Source organism: Lithobates pipiens, unplaced genomic scaffold, assembly GCF_037356315.1.
Source record: "Lithobates pipiens isolate NorthernLeopardFrog02 unplaced genomic scaffold, aLitPip1_a1.2 Scaffold_30, whole genome shotgun sequence".
NCBI classification, from domain to species: domain Eukaryota; kingdom Metazoa; phylum Chordata; class Amphibia; order Anura; family Ranidae; genus Lithobates; species Lithobates pipiens.
In genome coordinates, this window is record NW_027507791.1 from 57,865,405 (window position 1) to 57,878,348 (window position 12,944).

A 12,944-nucleotide genomic window follows, 5' to 3' on the forward strand; every position below is an offset into this window, starting at 1 on the left:
CTGCCTCAAGGGGGAGCCCTGCAGTTTGCAGACCAAGATAACCATGCCTGTGATGGCCTTTGTGTACATAGGAGTAGTCTTAGGCACATAAGGGGGCTCATGGGGACACCCTGGAAGGCAGGAAGCCACCATATAGGGGGATCTGTACACAGGAAGACCTTCTACTTCTCATTTTGCAGAAGCATTGAGGATAAAATGAAAAAAAGCAATTAAAGCATTACTTCACCCAGAAAAGGGGTTAATCCGAGACACCCCCCCCCCCTTCTGCAGCCTCTTGGGACACATACCAGAAACTGCGGGACCATTCAAAAGGCTTGCGCATGTGCAGCCAGCTGTGAAGCCGCAAGGAGTCACGGCCGGCTGCCCACAGTAAAAGAGGAACTGCAGTCCGCTCACATAATTTGTAATAAAAACATCTTTGCCATTCTGAAGCTTCCCTCCAACCACTTTGCATATTATTTTATATATACTGTGATTCTGTACTTGCCAAATATGCTGCAGAAATCTCCCTCCACCGAGTCTGGCTGCAGCCGTTCTAAGACCCCCTTTCACACTGGAGGCGTTTTTTCAGGTGTTTCAGGGCTAAAAGTAGCACCTGTAAAGCGTCTGGGAAAAAAAACGCCTCATCTGCAATCCCAGAGTGAAAGCCTGAGTGCTTTAACACTGGGGCTGTGCGCTGGCCGGACATCAAAAAACAAACTGCGAACAGCTTCTTTGAGGTGCTTTAGGAGCGATGTATACTCTGCTCCTAAAGCACCCCTGCCCATCGGAATCAATGTGCAGCGCGGCCAAAGCGCCTCGGCAGCGGTGCTTTTAACTCTTTATTCGGCCGCTAGCGGGGGTTTAAAGCACCCCGCTAGAGCCCAAAAAGCACCGCAAAAACAAGTTATTTTGTATTTCTTCCATTTGCGAATAATTGTATCAACTGTTATCACCCTCTCACCAAGCTGTTTGGCAATGGTCTTGTAGCCCATTCCAGCCTTGTGTAGGTCTACAAACTTGTCCCCGAGGACAGCTCTTTGGTCGCGGCCATGGTGGAGAGATTGGAATCTGATTGATTGCTTCTGTGGACAAGTTTTTTTATACAGGTAACAAGCTGAGATTAGGAGAACTCCCTTTAAGAGAGTGCTCCTAATCTCAGCTCATTACCTGTATAGAAGACAACTGGGAGCCAGAAATCTTGCCGATTGGTGGGGGATCAAATACTTCTTTTTCACTCATTAAAATTCAAATCAATTTATAACTTTTACGAAATGTGTTTTTCTTCTGGATATTTTTGTTGTAATTCTGTCTCTCACTGCTAAAATAAACCGACCATGGAAATTATAGACTGATCAGCAAATGTACAAAATAAGCTGGGGATCAAATAACAACCCCCCCCCCCCCCGTACCGTAGCAGAATATATTTATGAATTTATATTTAATTTATAAATTTATGCAGAAATTAAATTTTTTTAGATTAGATTTTAATATTTTTTTTACTGGATATGTTTTATGGCAGATAGTAAAAAAAAAAAAATTATATATATATATATATATATATATATATATATATATATATATATATATATATATATATATATATATATATATATATATATATATATATATATATATATATATATATATATATGTGTGTCTTTTTTCTTTTTGTTTATAGCGCAAAAAATAAACTGCAGTGCTGATCAAACACCAGCAAAAGAAAGCTCTATTTGTGGAGAAAAAAGAAAGACAAAACTTTATGTACAGCGTTGGATGACCGCGCAATTAAGTTAAAGTAACGCAATGCTGTATAGCCCAAAAAATGGCCTGGTCATGAAGGGGGGGGGGTGGTAAGCACGTATGGTGAACAATGCTATATTTGGTATATTGAGCCCCGCTACATAGCCTGTGACCCCGAGATACTTACAGGGCATATCCGTCTCATTTTTGTTCTTTTCTTGTTCTTCCCTTCACGAGAGTACCGAGCCTCCATGATGATTTTCAAATGCTAAGGACAAGGAAAAAATAAAAAAGGTATAATTGTATCTAATTGTTGCAGGAAGTGGTCCAGTCCTGGATATAACCCACAGACCAGGATATCACAATTTATCTGGTTACAATCATCTAGCAAGTACATACTTCTTTAAAGTGGTTGTAAACCCTTTACAACCACTTTTCGCTACAGGTAAGCCTATAACAAGGATTACCTGTAGCTACCCTGGATATCTCCTAAACCTGCATGGATCAGGAGATATCTCCTGTATTTGCCGACGTCATCGGCACATGTGCACTGAAGCAAAGGCACTTACGGCCAATCACAGCGCCAGAGACCACGATACCCGGAAGTAAATGGACCGCTGCGGGGGCTTCGATCTCAGGTAAGTAATTCATATATGAATGCATATACTAGCTCATTATGCCTTTGTCTTGCAGGTTTTTTTTTTTTTTTTGCGTTTACAACCACTTTAAGACAAAAGGTAACTCGCTATAGTTTTAGATAGCTGAAGGGATATGTCCCAGAATCCTTTTTTTCCCCATCTATGCCATAATATAAAAATACATGAATTGTTTCTTATAGCGTTTATCAGTTTTTTTTGGCAATTTTACACTAGCAGCCAAAACTTTTTGGAGGGACCTCTGTGGGGGGAAGTCTCCCAAGGTTCTAGGTCAGTGGTACGCTTGCTGTTTCATTCCACCCAGGCAGATATATTCACCAAGCGGGCTCACTGTTTCTAACAGCATGCTGCACACTATTAATGTTCCTCCTGCTGATTACACTGACAAGCTGCTCCTTAATGCTGTGTGCTGCTGACATCTTTCCTCCATTTACAGTGCCTTGTGAAAGTATTCGGCCCCCTTGAACTTTCCAACCTTTTGCCACATTTCAGGCTTCAAACATAAAGATATAAAAATTTTATTTTTTGTGAAGAATCACCAACAAGTGGGACACAATTGTGAAGTGGAACGAAATCTATTGGATTTTTGAAACTTTTTTAGCAAATAAAAAACTGAAAAGTGGTGCGTGCAAAATTATTCTGCCCCCTTTACTTTCAGTGCAGCAAACTCACTCCAGAAGTTCAGCGAGGATCTCTGAATGATCCAATGTTGTCCTAAATGACTGATGGTGATAAATAGAATCCACCTGTGTGTAATCAAGTCTCTGTATAAATGCACCTGCTCTGTGATAGTCTCAGGGTTCTGTTGAAAGCGCAGAGAGCATCATGAAGACCAAGGAACACACCAGGCAGGTCCGTAATACTGTTGTGGAGAAGTTTAAAGCCAGATTTGGATACAAAAAGATTTCCCAAGCTTTAAACATCCCAAGGAGCACTGTGCAAGCGATCATTTTGAAATGGAAGGAGTATCAGGCCACTGCAAATCTACCAAGACCTGGCCGTCCCTCTAAACTTTCAGCTCAGACAAGGAGAAGACTGATCAGAGATGCAGCCAAGAGGCCCATGATCACTCTGGATGAACTGCAGAGAACTACAGCTGAGGTGGGAGAGTCTGTCCATAGGACAACAATCAGTCGTACACTGCACAAATCTTGCCTTTATGGAAGAGTGGCAAGAAAAAAGCCATTTCTCAAAGATATACATAAAAAGTCTCGTCTAAAGTTTGCCACAAGCCACCTGGGAGACACACCAAACATGTGGAAGAAGGTGCTCTGGTCAGATGAAACCAAAATCCAACTTTTTGCCCACAATGCAAAACGATATGTTTGGCGTAAAAGCAACACAGCTCATCACCCTCAACACACCATCCCCACTGTCACACATGGTGGTGGCAGCATCATGGTTTGGGCCTGCTTTTCTTCAGCAGGGACAGGGAAGATGGTTAAAATTGAGGGGAAGATGGATGCAGCCAAATACCAGACCATTCTGGATGAAAACCTGTTGGAGTCTGCAAAAGACCTGAAACTGGGACGGAGATTTATCTTCCAACAAGACAATGATCCCAAACATACAGCAAAATCTACAAAGGAATGGTTCACAAATAAACGTATCCAGGTGTTAGAATGGCCAAGTCAAAGTCCAGACCTGAATCCAATCGAGAATCTGTGGAAAGAGCTGAAAACTGCTGTTCACAAACGCTCTCCATCCAACCTCACTGAGCTCCAGCTGTTTTGCAAGGAAGAATGGGCAAGAATTTCAGTCTCTCGATGTGCAAATCTGATATAGACACCCCAAGCGACTTGCAGCTGTAATCGCAGCAAAAGGTGGCTCTACAAAGTATTAACGCAAGGGGGCCGAATAATTTTGCACGCCCCACTTTTCATTTTTTTTATTAGTTAAAAAAAGTTTCAAAAATCCAATAGATTTCGTTCCACTTCACAATTGTGTCCCACTTGTTGGTGATTCTTCAAAAAAAATAAAATTTTATATCTTTATGTTTGAAGCCTGAAATGTGGCAAAAGGTTGAAAAGTTCAAGGGGGCCGAATACTTTCGCAAGGCACTGTATAGCGCTCTGCCCTGTCTGACATACTTAGGCAGGCTGCATGATGGCCACTTGTAGGCTGTATTGATCTCCTCCCGCACCACGCCGGCAGTCTCCGACCACCTCCCGCACCACGCCGGCAGTCTCCGACCACCTCCCGCACCACGCCAGCAGTCTCCGACCACCTCCCGCACCACGCCGGCAGTCTCCGACCACCTCCCGCACCACGCCGGCAGTCTCCGACCACCTCCCGCACCACGCCGGCAGTCTCCGACCACCTCCCGCACCACGCCGGCAGTCTCCGACCACCTCCCGCACCACGCCGGCAGTCTCCGACCACCTCCCGCACCACGCCGGCAGTCTCCGACCACCTCCCGCACCACGCCGGCAGTCTCCGACCACCTCCCGTACCACGCCGGCAGTCTCCGACCACCTCCCGCACCACGCCGGCAGTCTCCGACCACCTCCCGCACCACACCGGCAGTCTCCGACCACCTCCCGTACCACGCCGGCAGTCTCTGACCACCTCCTGTACTACGTCTGCAGTCTCTGACCATCTCCTGCACCATCTCCTGCATATAAATATTTTTTTAAAACAGTAATTTTTGGTATCGGTTTCCAGCCCAGTGTATTTTTCATTTTCGGCACCAAAAAACCCATTCGGTGCACCCCTATTCACTACCACCCCTACCATCGCCCCCCACCATTATCACTACAACTCCTACCATCATCCCCCCCCCCCCCTCAACTACTCCCATCATTTTAATTCATCACTACAACCGCATCACCATTCCTTACGCCCCCCCCACTACTCCCATCATGGTGACCATAACCTCTATCACTACCAGCTCTACCCCCTAATACTACGACCCCACCATATCACCCGCGAACACCGCTACCCCAACCACTAACAGCTACAAAAATAAAGAAGAAAAATCTGACGTGCTTTTACATAATGCAACAAACATGGTCGGCGAGGAGATATGTTTATTATACGTCAGCCGCAAGTCTGTGACGAATCCACAAACTACGGCGCGTTATCAGGCGCAACTTTATAGGTAAATGATAAGGTAGGAGCTACGCGGATTCTGTTGACGGAGGAGCAGCATGGCATTCCCAGGAACAAGTCAGCCATTTTCTGGACAGGATACCCTGCTAGCAGAGACTACTACTCCCAGCAGAGACTACTACTCCCAGCATGGCCAGCACAGGCAGACAGGACTTCATAGGGGGCACGTATAATTCCCACAAAGATGGAGGCCTGTCTGCCCGGTGCCATCACCTCACAGGGAGCCCTCTACACCGCACAGAGCCTGTCCTAGGCCTCTGCGCCTCTCCAATCCCCGTCCCTCTCATCCTTTCCCACGCCACTCACCTCACCGACGCCGAACAGTTTTATGGGAGAGTACACGACTATCTCCCCCTCTCTTCCTTACCCGGGCTTGCTAATCTCCACCCACAACTTGCAGCCGACAGGTCTCCGGAACGGCCGCCATTTTGTCGAGGCTCGCCTGCTTGGCCGCTTAGGGAGCTGAGCTACAAGAAGATGGAGCGGGCAATACAACTAAAGGCTCTGTGGTGGAGACAGCATTGGGTGTGTGGGCGGGAAAGAACATCCGGGTCAGGTTACTACCCAGTCAAACCAGAGTTTTATCTCCATTTTCATTTAATATTTTCAATTTACTTACATTTTACATTATAAAGATATATATATATATATATATATATATATATATATATATATATATATATATATATATATAATATATATATATACATTTTCATTTTAAGTTTTCAATTTACTTACATTTTACATTATAAAGATATATATATATATATATATATATATATATATATATATATATATTAATATATATATATATGCCATATTTATATATCTTTATAATGTAAAATGTAAGTAAATTGAAAACTTAAAATGAAAATGAAGATAAAACTCTCTCTCCCTCTCCCTCTCCCTCTCCCTCTCCCTCTCCCTCTCCCTCTCTCTCTCTCTCTCTCTCTCTCTCTCTCTCTCTCTCTCTATTTTTTTTTAATTATTATTATTATTTTCTTTTTAATACATTCACATTAGTAAGACTGTATAACATTGAATAAAATGTACATGTAATACTGTCTGCATTCGGGGTGATGGACCCGCTCCCGCACGCCTGTCTAATTTTGCCGCGCAGCCGCTGCGCCTGCATTTGCTGACGTAGGTCGCTGACACATGCAGGCGTGAACTAAGAGTTGCCACCTTTTCTTCAAGCCAAACCTGAACCCTTTAGCAGCGTTTATTTTTTATCTTTTGGAGTATACGCTATAAGATTGTAAAAGACCTGAGACGCTTCTGGTGGCCCGAAAGAGTAGTAATGCGGCGTGCACAGCAGTGCTTGTGGCCTAATTGTGAGTGTTATGCAGGGAATGCATGGGTCAGAAATATTTCATGTACAAAGTGCAGGGGTCAGATAGGTGCTGGGGAGATGGCTAGTGCTAGCTGAGGGAGCGGGGTGGGGGGAGTTAGATATGTGCTGGGGGGGTGCTTTGGGAAAGGAGAGAGCTAGTGCTGGGGGGGGGGGGCAGATATGTGCTATGTGGTGCTTCGGGAGGGGAGAAGGCTAGAGCTAGCATGGGATGAGGGGCTCGGATATGTGCTAGGGGCGCTTTGGGAGGGATGAGGACTTGTGCTAGCTGGGGGGGCTCAGATATATGCTTGGGGAATGCTTTGGGAGAGAAGAGAGCTAGAGCTAGCAAAGAGGGGGTCAGACATGTGTTAGGGGGACGCTTTGGGATGGGAGAAAGCTAGAGCCCGCAAGGTGGAGTCAGATATGCTCTAGGGGGGCGCATTAGGAGGGGGAGCGCTGGAGCTAGCAGGGGCGCTTTGGGAGGGGAGAGGACTTGTGCTAGCAGGGAGGGGGTCAGATATATGCTTGGGGAATGCTTTGGGAGAGAAGAGAGCTAGAGCTAGCACTAGGAGGGCTCAGATATATGCTGGGAGGCGCTTTGGGAGGGGAGAGGGCTAGTGCAAGTTGGGGGTGGGGGGTCAGATATGTGCTGGGAGGGGGGCCCTTGGAGAGTCAAATATGTGCTTGGGGGGCACTTTGTAAGGGGAGAGGGCTAGTGCAAGGGGGGTCAGATATGTGCTGGGGGGTGCATTGTGAGGGGAGAGGACTAGTCCAGGGGGGTTGTAGGATATGTGCTGGGGGTGCTTTGGGAAGGGAAAGGGCTAGTGATAGAAGGGGTTGTCGGATTTCAAATCCAACCCACACATCTAGTATAAGTCCTCTCCCCTGCAAACGCACCCCCAGCCCATTTTTTCTGCCCCTGAATGATGCACATAAAAACACAATAAAATGCCTGCATGGACACATTAGCTAACGTGCAGGTGTGTTTTTCAGAGATGTAAAAAGAAAAACGCGAAACACCCCTGAAAGTGGCATCTGTGTGCATGAGGCCTTAGATGCCTCATATACTGGCAAGCACCATGGCTCCAATAATATGCCTATGGTGGGCATGTGAAACTGATCTAGCAACAGGTTAGGTAGTTTATCCCATGTGTGTCATACATTAACCACTTAAGGACCAGAAGATTTTCCCCCTTAATGACCAGGCCATTTTTTTGCGATATGGCACTGCGTCTCTGACAATTGCGCGGTCGTGCGATGTTGTACCCAAGAGAAATTAGTGATATTTGATCACCTCTGCGGTTTTTATATTTTTTCTCTATAAACCAAAAAAGCCGACAATTTCGAAAGAAAAATGTTTTACTGTTTGCTATAATAAATTCTTTAAAAATAAAAATTTAAAAAACAAATTTCTTCATCTGTTTAGGCCGATATATATTCTTCTACATATTTTTGGCAAAAAAAAAACTGCAATAAGCGCATATTGATTGGTTTGCGCAAAAGTTATAGCATTTACAAAATAGGCGATAGATTTATGGCATTTTTATTATTTATTTTAATTTTTTAACTAGTAATGGCGGTAAACAGCGATTCCGTAGCAGGACTGTGACAATGCGGCGGACAGATCGGACACTTGACACTTTTTTGGGACCAGTGACATTTATACAGTGATTAGGGTTATAAAAATGCACTGATTACTGTATAAATGACACTGTCAGGGAAGGGGTTAACACACCAGGGGGGCGATCAAGGGGTTCAATTTGTTCCCTAGAGAGGTGTTTCTAACTGTGGGAGGGGGAGGGGACTGACTGGAGGAGGAGAGAGATCGTTGTTCCTGATCACTAGGAACAGCAGATCTCTCTCTCCTCCCCTGTCAGTTCAGGGGGCCTGTTTGTTTACATTGACAGATCCCGTTTTCGCTCTCTATGGAGGGATTGCGGGTGACGACATGCATCAGCTCCCCCCGCCGCAAAGCGCATGTGCGCATGCCTGCTATAGCTGTAGAATGGACCGACGTACAGCTACCGTGATTCGTGGCAACGAGCCGGCCTGCCACAGTATAAGGACGGCGACTGGTCGGCAAGTGGTTAATAGTTATGAGATATTAAACTGAAAAATCGATTTATTAATAGAGATTAATATGATTTGTAATATCTATTTTAATCATGTTAATGATATTAAATATAATATCAATTTTATTTTTGTATTATAGTATTTGATTTATTCCTCTTTTTTCTGTGCAGAGCTGCTGACAGATGCATGGCTGCCCAAAGTGGATGCACACACAGCACCTACACGGATGCAATCAAACTTTGAATTGCGGGGTGATGCAGAGCGGCCTCATTCCCTTGAATGGGTCACGTTTGGCAGGTGGTGCCGCCCACCAAACATGACAGGGGATATAATTCCTGCCACAACCGCGAAGCAAAGCATCCCGTGCATACTCCCAACGGCTGCTTTTGCAGCTAAAGAGGGAGCGCTTTGGGGTGGTAAAACCCCCAGCCTTCTTTTTTTTTTTTTTGTTTGTTATGTCTTTGAACCTGAAACGCTAATGACGCGTACACACGATCAAACAATCGGGTGGAAAAGTCCGGCAAACTCAAGTCCGCCGGACAATCCCCCCGTGTGTAGCCTCCAGCATACTTTTTTGACCCGAAAGTACGGCGGACTTAGTAGTTTTGCACTCCAATCTGGCCTTTAATAAGGGGGCCCCCGGATAAGACCCCCGAAGTCGGAAGAAGGGCGGCGGCGAGGAAGAAAGCCGGGCTCCTCCGCTAGCAAAAGAGCTACCAGAAGATAGCGGAGGAGTCTGGCGAGAAGACCCCCGAAGACGGAAGACCCCCGGAGCTGTGCAATAAACAATTTTTACCCTGTGTTGTGTTTTTTTTTTTGTACTTTTTTTCACAGGTGAATGGGTAGGGATACATTGTACCCCATACTCATTCACATAGGGTGGGGGGCCGGTATCGGATTCCGATAAGCCCCCCGCCCGCAGACCCAGACAACCAACGGCCAGGGTTGTCGGGAAGAGGCCCTTGTCCTCATCAACATGGGGACAAGGTGCTTTGGGGTGGGGGGGCCGCCCGGTCCCCCCTTCCCCAAGGCACCCCCTATGTTGAGGGCAGGCGGCCTGGTACGGCTCAGGAGGGGGGGGCGCTCGCTCGTCCCCCCCTTTCCTGGCCAGCCCGGGTAGTGTGCTCGGACAAGGGTCTGATATGGACCTGGAGGGAACCCCCACGCCGATTTTTTTGGCATGGGGGTTCCCCTTTAAGTCCATACCAGGTGGCGGGGCCAGCAACGTCTCCTTCGCGGGCCCCACCTACCTGGAGACGTGCTCAAAATGAGCAGACTTTCCTCCGCGTGTGTGGGCGAATCCGTTCATTTCAGAAGTACGGCAGATAGTACGGCGGACTTAGTACGCCGTATTAGTCCGCTGAAAAAGTGCCGTGTGTGGGCAAGTAGCCCGTTCGGAAAGTCCGACGGACAGTCTGGCAGTCCGTCGGATAGTCCGCTACGTGTGTACGTGGTATTTGCTATTATTCTTTTATTATGCAACTTTACAACAAATTTGCTGCTTTCATATAACACATACCTCTGCGTTTAGATAATATTTTGATATTATATTTATTTAAAATACTTTGCACTGATGTCTGATCAGGATTGATGACAACATTGATATGTATAACACATTTATCACGTTTAACATGTTTTTGTATAATATAATATTTGCAATTTTTAGGCGTGGGATTCAAATTGTTACTAAAGATAGTTTATATTTTATAAATTAATATTTGTATTGCATATTTTTCATTTATTTTGAACAATAATACTTTTAAACAACAAATTGTGTATGCAGTACTGACCCCTGCTGGTGATGGGTAAATAATAAATTTTCAGCTCCAAGTCTTCAAATTCCTAATTACGTTGCTGACACTCAGCATACTAAATTAAGAATAATAATACAGATCAGTGTCCTGAGCTGTGTACTGAGGATTACACCCAGCATACCGAGCAAGAGAAGTGCAGGAATGAGCCCTGCTGCAAAGCATTGCATTAAAAATTGTATTATGTGCCCCTGTTAAACAGGGGCTGAAAAAATGGGCCTTAGGCACCAGTGCTGGTGCCACGACACTGCAACCTCTCCCATATACTCTAGTTGGAGTGCAGGAATGTACCCTGCTGCAAAGCATTGCATCCAAAATTGTAATTACCTGCCCCTGTTAACCACTTCGCACCCAGGCCAATTCTGACATTTCTCTCCTACATGTAAAATTCCTAATTTTTTTGCTAGAAAATTACAAAGAACCCCCAAACATTATATATGTTTTTTTAGCAAAGACCCTAGAGAATAAAATGGCGGTCATTGCAACTTTTTATCTCGCACGGTATTTGCGCAGCAATTTATTCGAACCCGTTTTTTTCAGAAAAAAAACAGTTTCATGCTTTAAAAAAAAAAAAACAGTAAAGTTAGCCCAATTTTTTTGCATAATGTGAAAGAGGAGGATAAGCCGAGTAAATAGATACCCAACATGTCACGCTTTAAAATTGCACGCGCTCGTGGAATGGCGCCAAACTTTGGTATTTAAAAATCCCCATAGGCGACGTTTAACATTTTTTTACTGGTTACATATTTTGGGTTACAGAGGAGGTCTAGGGCTAGAATTATTGCTCTCGCTCTAACGATTGCAAAGATACCTCACATGTGTGGTTTGAACACAGTTTTCATATGTGGGCGGGACTTACGTATGCGTTCACTTCTGTGTGCGAGCTCACGGGGACAGGGGCGCTTTAAATTTTTATTTTTATTATTATTGTTAATTTTATTTTTATTTTTTTAGTTTTACACTTAAAAAAAAAAATTGATGACTTTTATTCTTATTACAAGGAATGTAAACATCCCTTGTAATAGGAATATGGCACGATCGGACCTATTTACAGTGAAATATGGGGTCAATAAGACCCCATATCTCACCTCTAGGCTGGGAAGAATAAAAAAAAACGTCATAACATCGCGCCCGGCCTCCGAACGATCATAGAGACTCCAGGGACAATCTAGTCCGCCGGAAATCTCTATGATTACTTGCTGGGGCCGGTGGATCCTGTGACCGACTCACCGATGGAAACGGTGAGTCGGTAGAAGCACCGGAGGGCGGCGGGAGGGGGGGGGGGCGTCATTCTTATGGTGTAGGGAATCGCCGGCTGAAAACGGCAATATCTGAATGATGTCTGTGGCCTCAGGCATCATTTAGATATAACCACCGGAACCCCATGACGTCAATAGACGTAGTGTGGGAACCAAGTGGTTAAACAGGGGCTGAAAAATTGGACTGCTGGCATCACCCAGAACCAAAAATGTTCTTCCAAGCTATCAGCAGGATCATTGAGGAGGAAGAGGATTGTCAGTCAACATAACAGGACAGTCAGTCAGCATCAGCATAGGCAGTCTTGAAGGGATGTGACATTTGAAAAAAAATTATTCGGCTACATCAGCTTTAGGTGCTTGGTAGCTGGTGGTGATCCAAGACTGATTCATCTTTATGAAGATCAGTCGATCAACCGAGTCGGTGGACAGGCACACCCTGTGATCGGTTACAAAGCCCCCAGCAGCGGTGCGCTCCAAAAGAACGCTGGATGCAGGACAGGCCAATAGCTCAATTGCATACTGTGCAAGCTCTGGTCAGTGATCCATCCTCAAGACCCAGTAAGCCAGAGGATTTTCTGTGGGAAAGGTGTCCAAGTCTGACTTTGCCCATAGGTATTCCTGCACCATGTAAATCAGACGCTGGCGATAGTTGCTGAAACCGATCATACCTTGGGGCTTCGGACTAAAAAATTGTCTGAACGCATAGGTCAGACGGCCACCTTCTCCACCACTCCTTTTGTGACTGACCGAAGCCTCAGCAACACGTTGTCCAGGACCAGGAGTTTGTAACCTCCCAGTCTCTGGGAACGCGTTGCACAGACCTTACCCTTGTACCATGGATCAAGGAGAGTGGCCAGCCAGTAATGGTCCCTCTCCTTGATCCACAGAATACGAGGATCCTTCCACAGGCTTTGCAGGATCAGGGAGGCCATGCAGTGTAGGTTAGCTGAGGCATTCGGTCCGGAGTCCTCTGGGTCAC

At 45.4% G+C, this 12,944-nt stretch overlaps 1 protein-coding gene across 2 annotated transcripts in view; it reads right to left on the bottom strand.

Annotated features, from left to right (window-relative positions):
* LOC143942880 (uncharacterized) overlaps positions 1-5,944 on the bottom strand; it is a 64,600-nt gene extending 58,656 nt beyond the window's left edge. For both annotated transcript variants that reach the window (XR_013264854.1, XM_077464286.1), the window contains exons 1-2: positions 5,796-5,944; positions 1,910-1,990 (exon numbers count right to left, since the gene is read on the bottom strand). Coding sequence is in view for 1 of the 2 variants with exons in the window: in XM_077464286.1 (XP_077320412.1) it covers positions 1,910-1,975 (66 nt within the window). In the remaining variant the exon portion in view is untranslated. The remainder of the gene's footprint in view (positions 1-1,909; positions 1,991-5,795) is intronic.
* Positions 5,945-12,944: the final 7,000 nt, after the last annotated feature.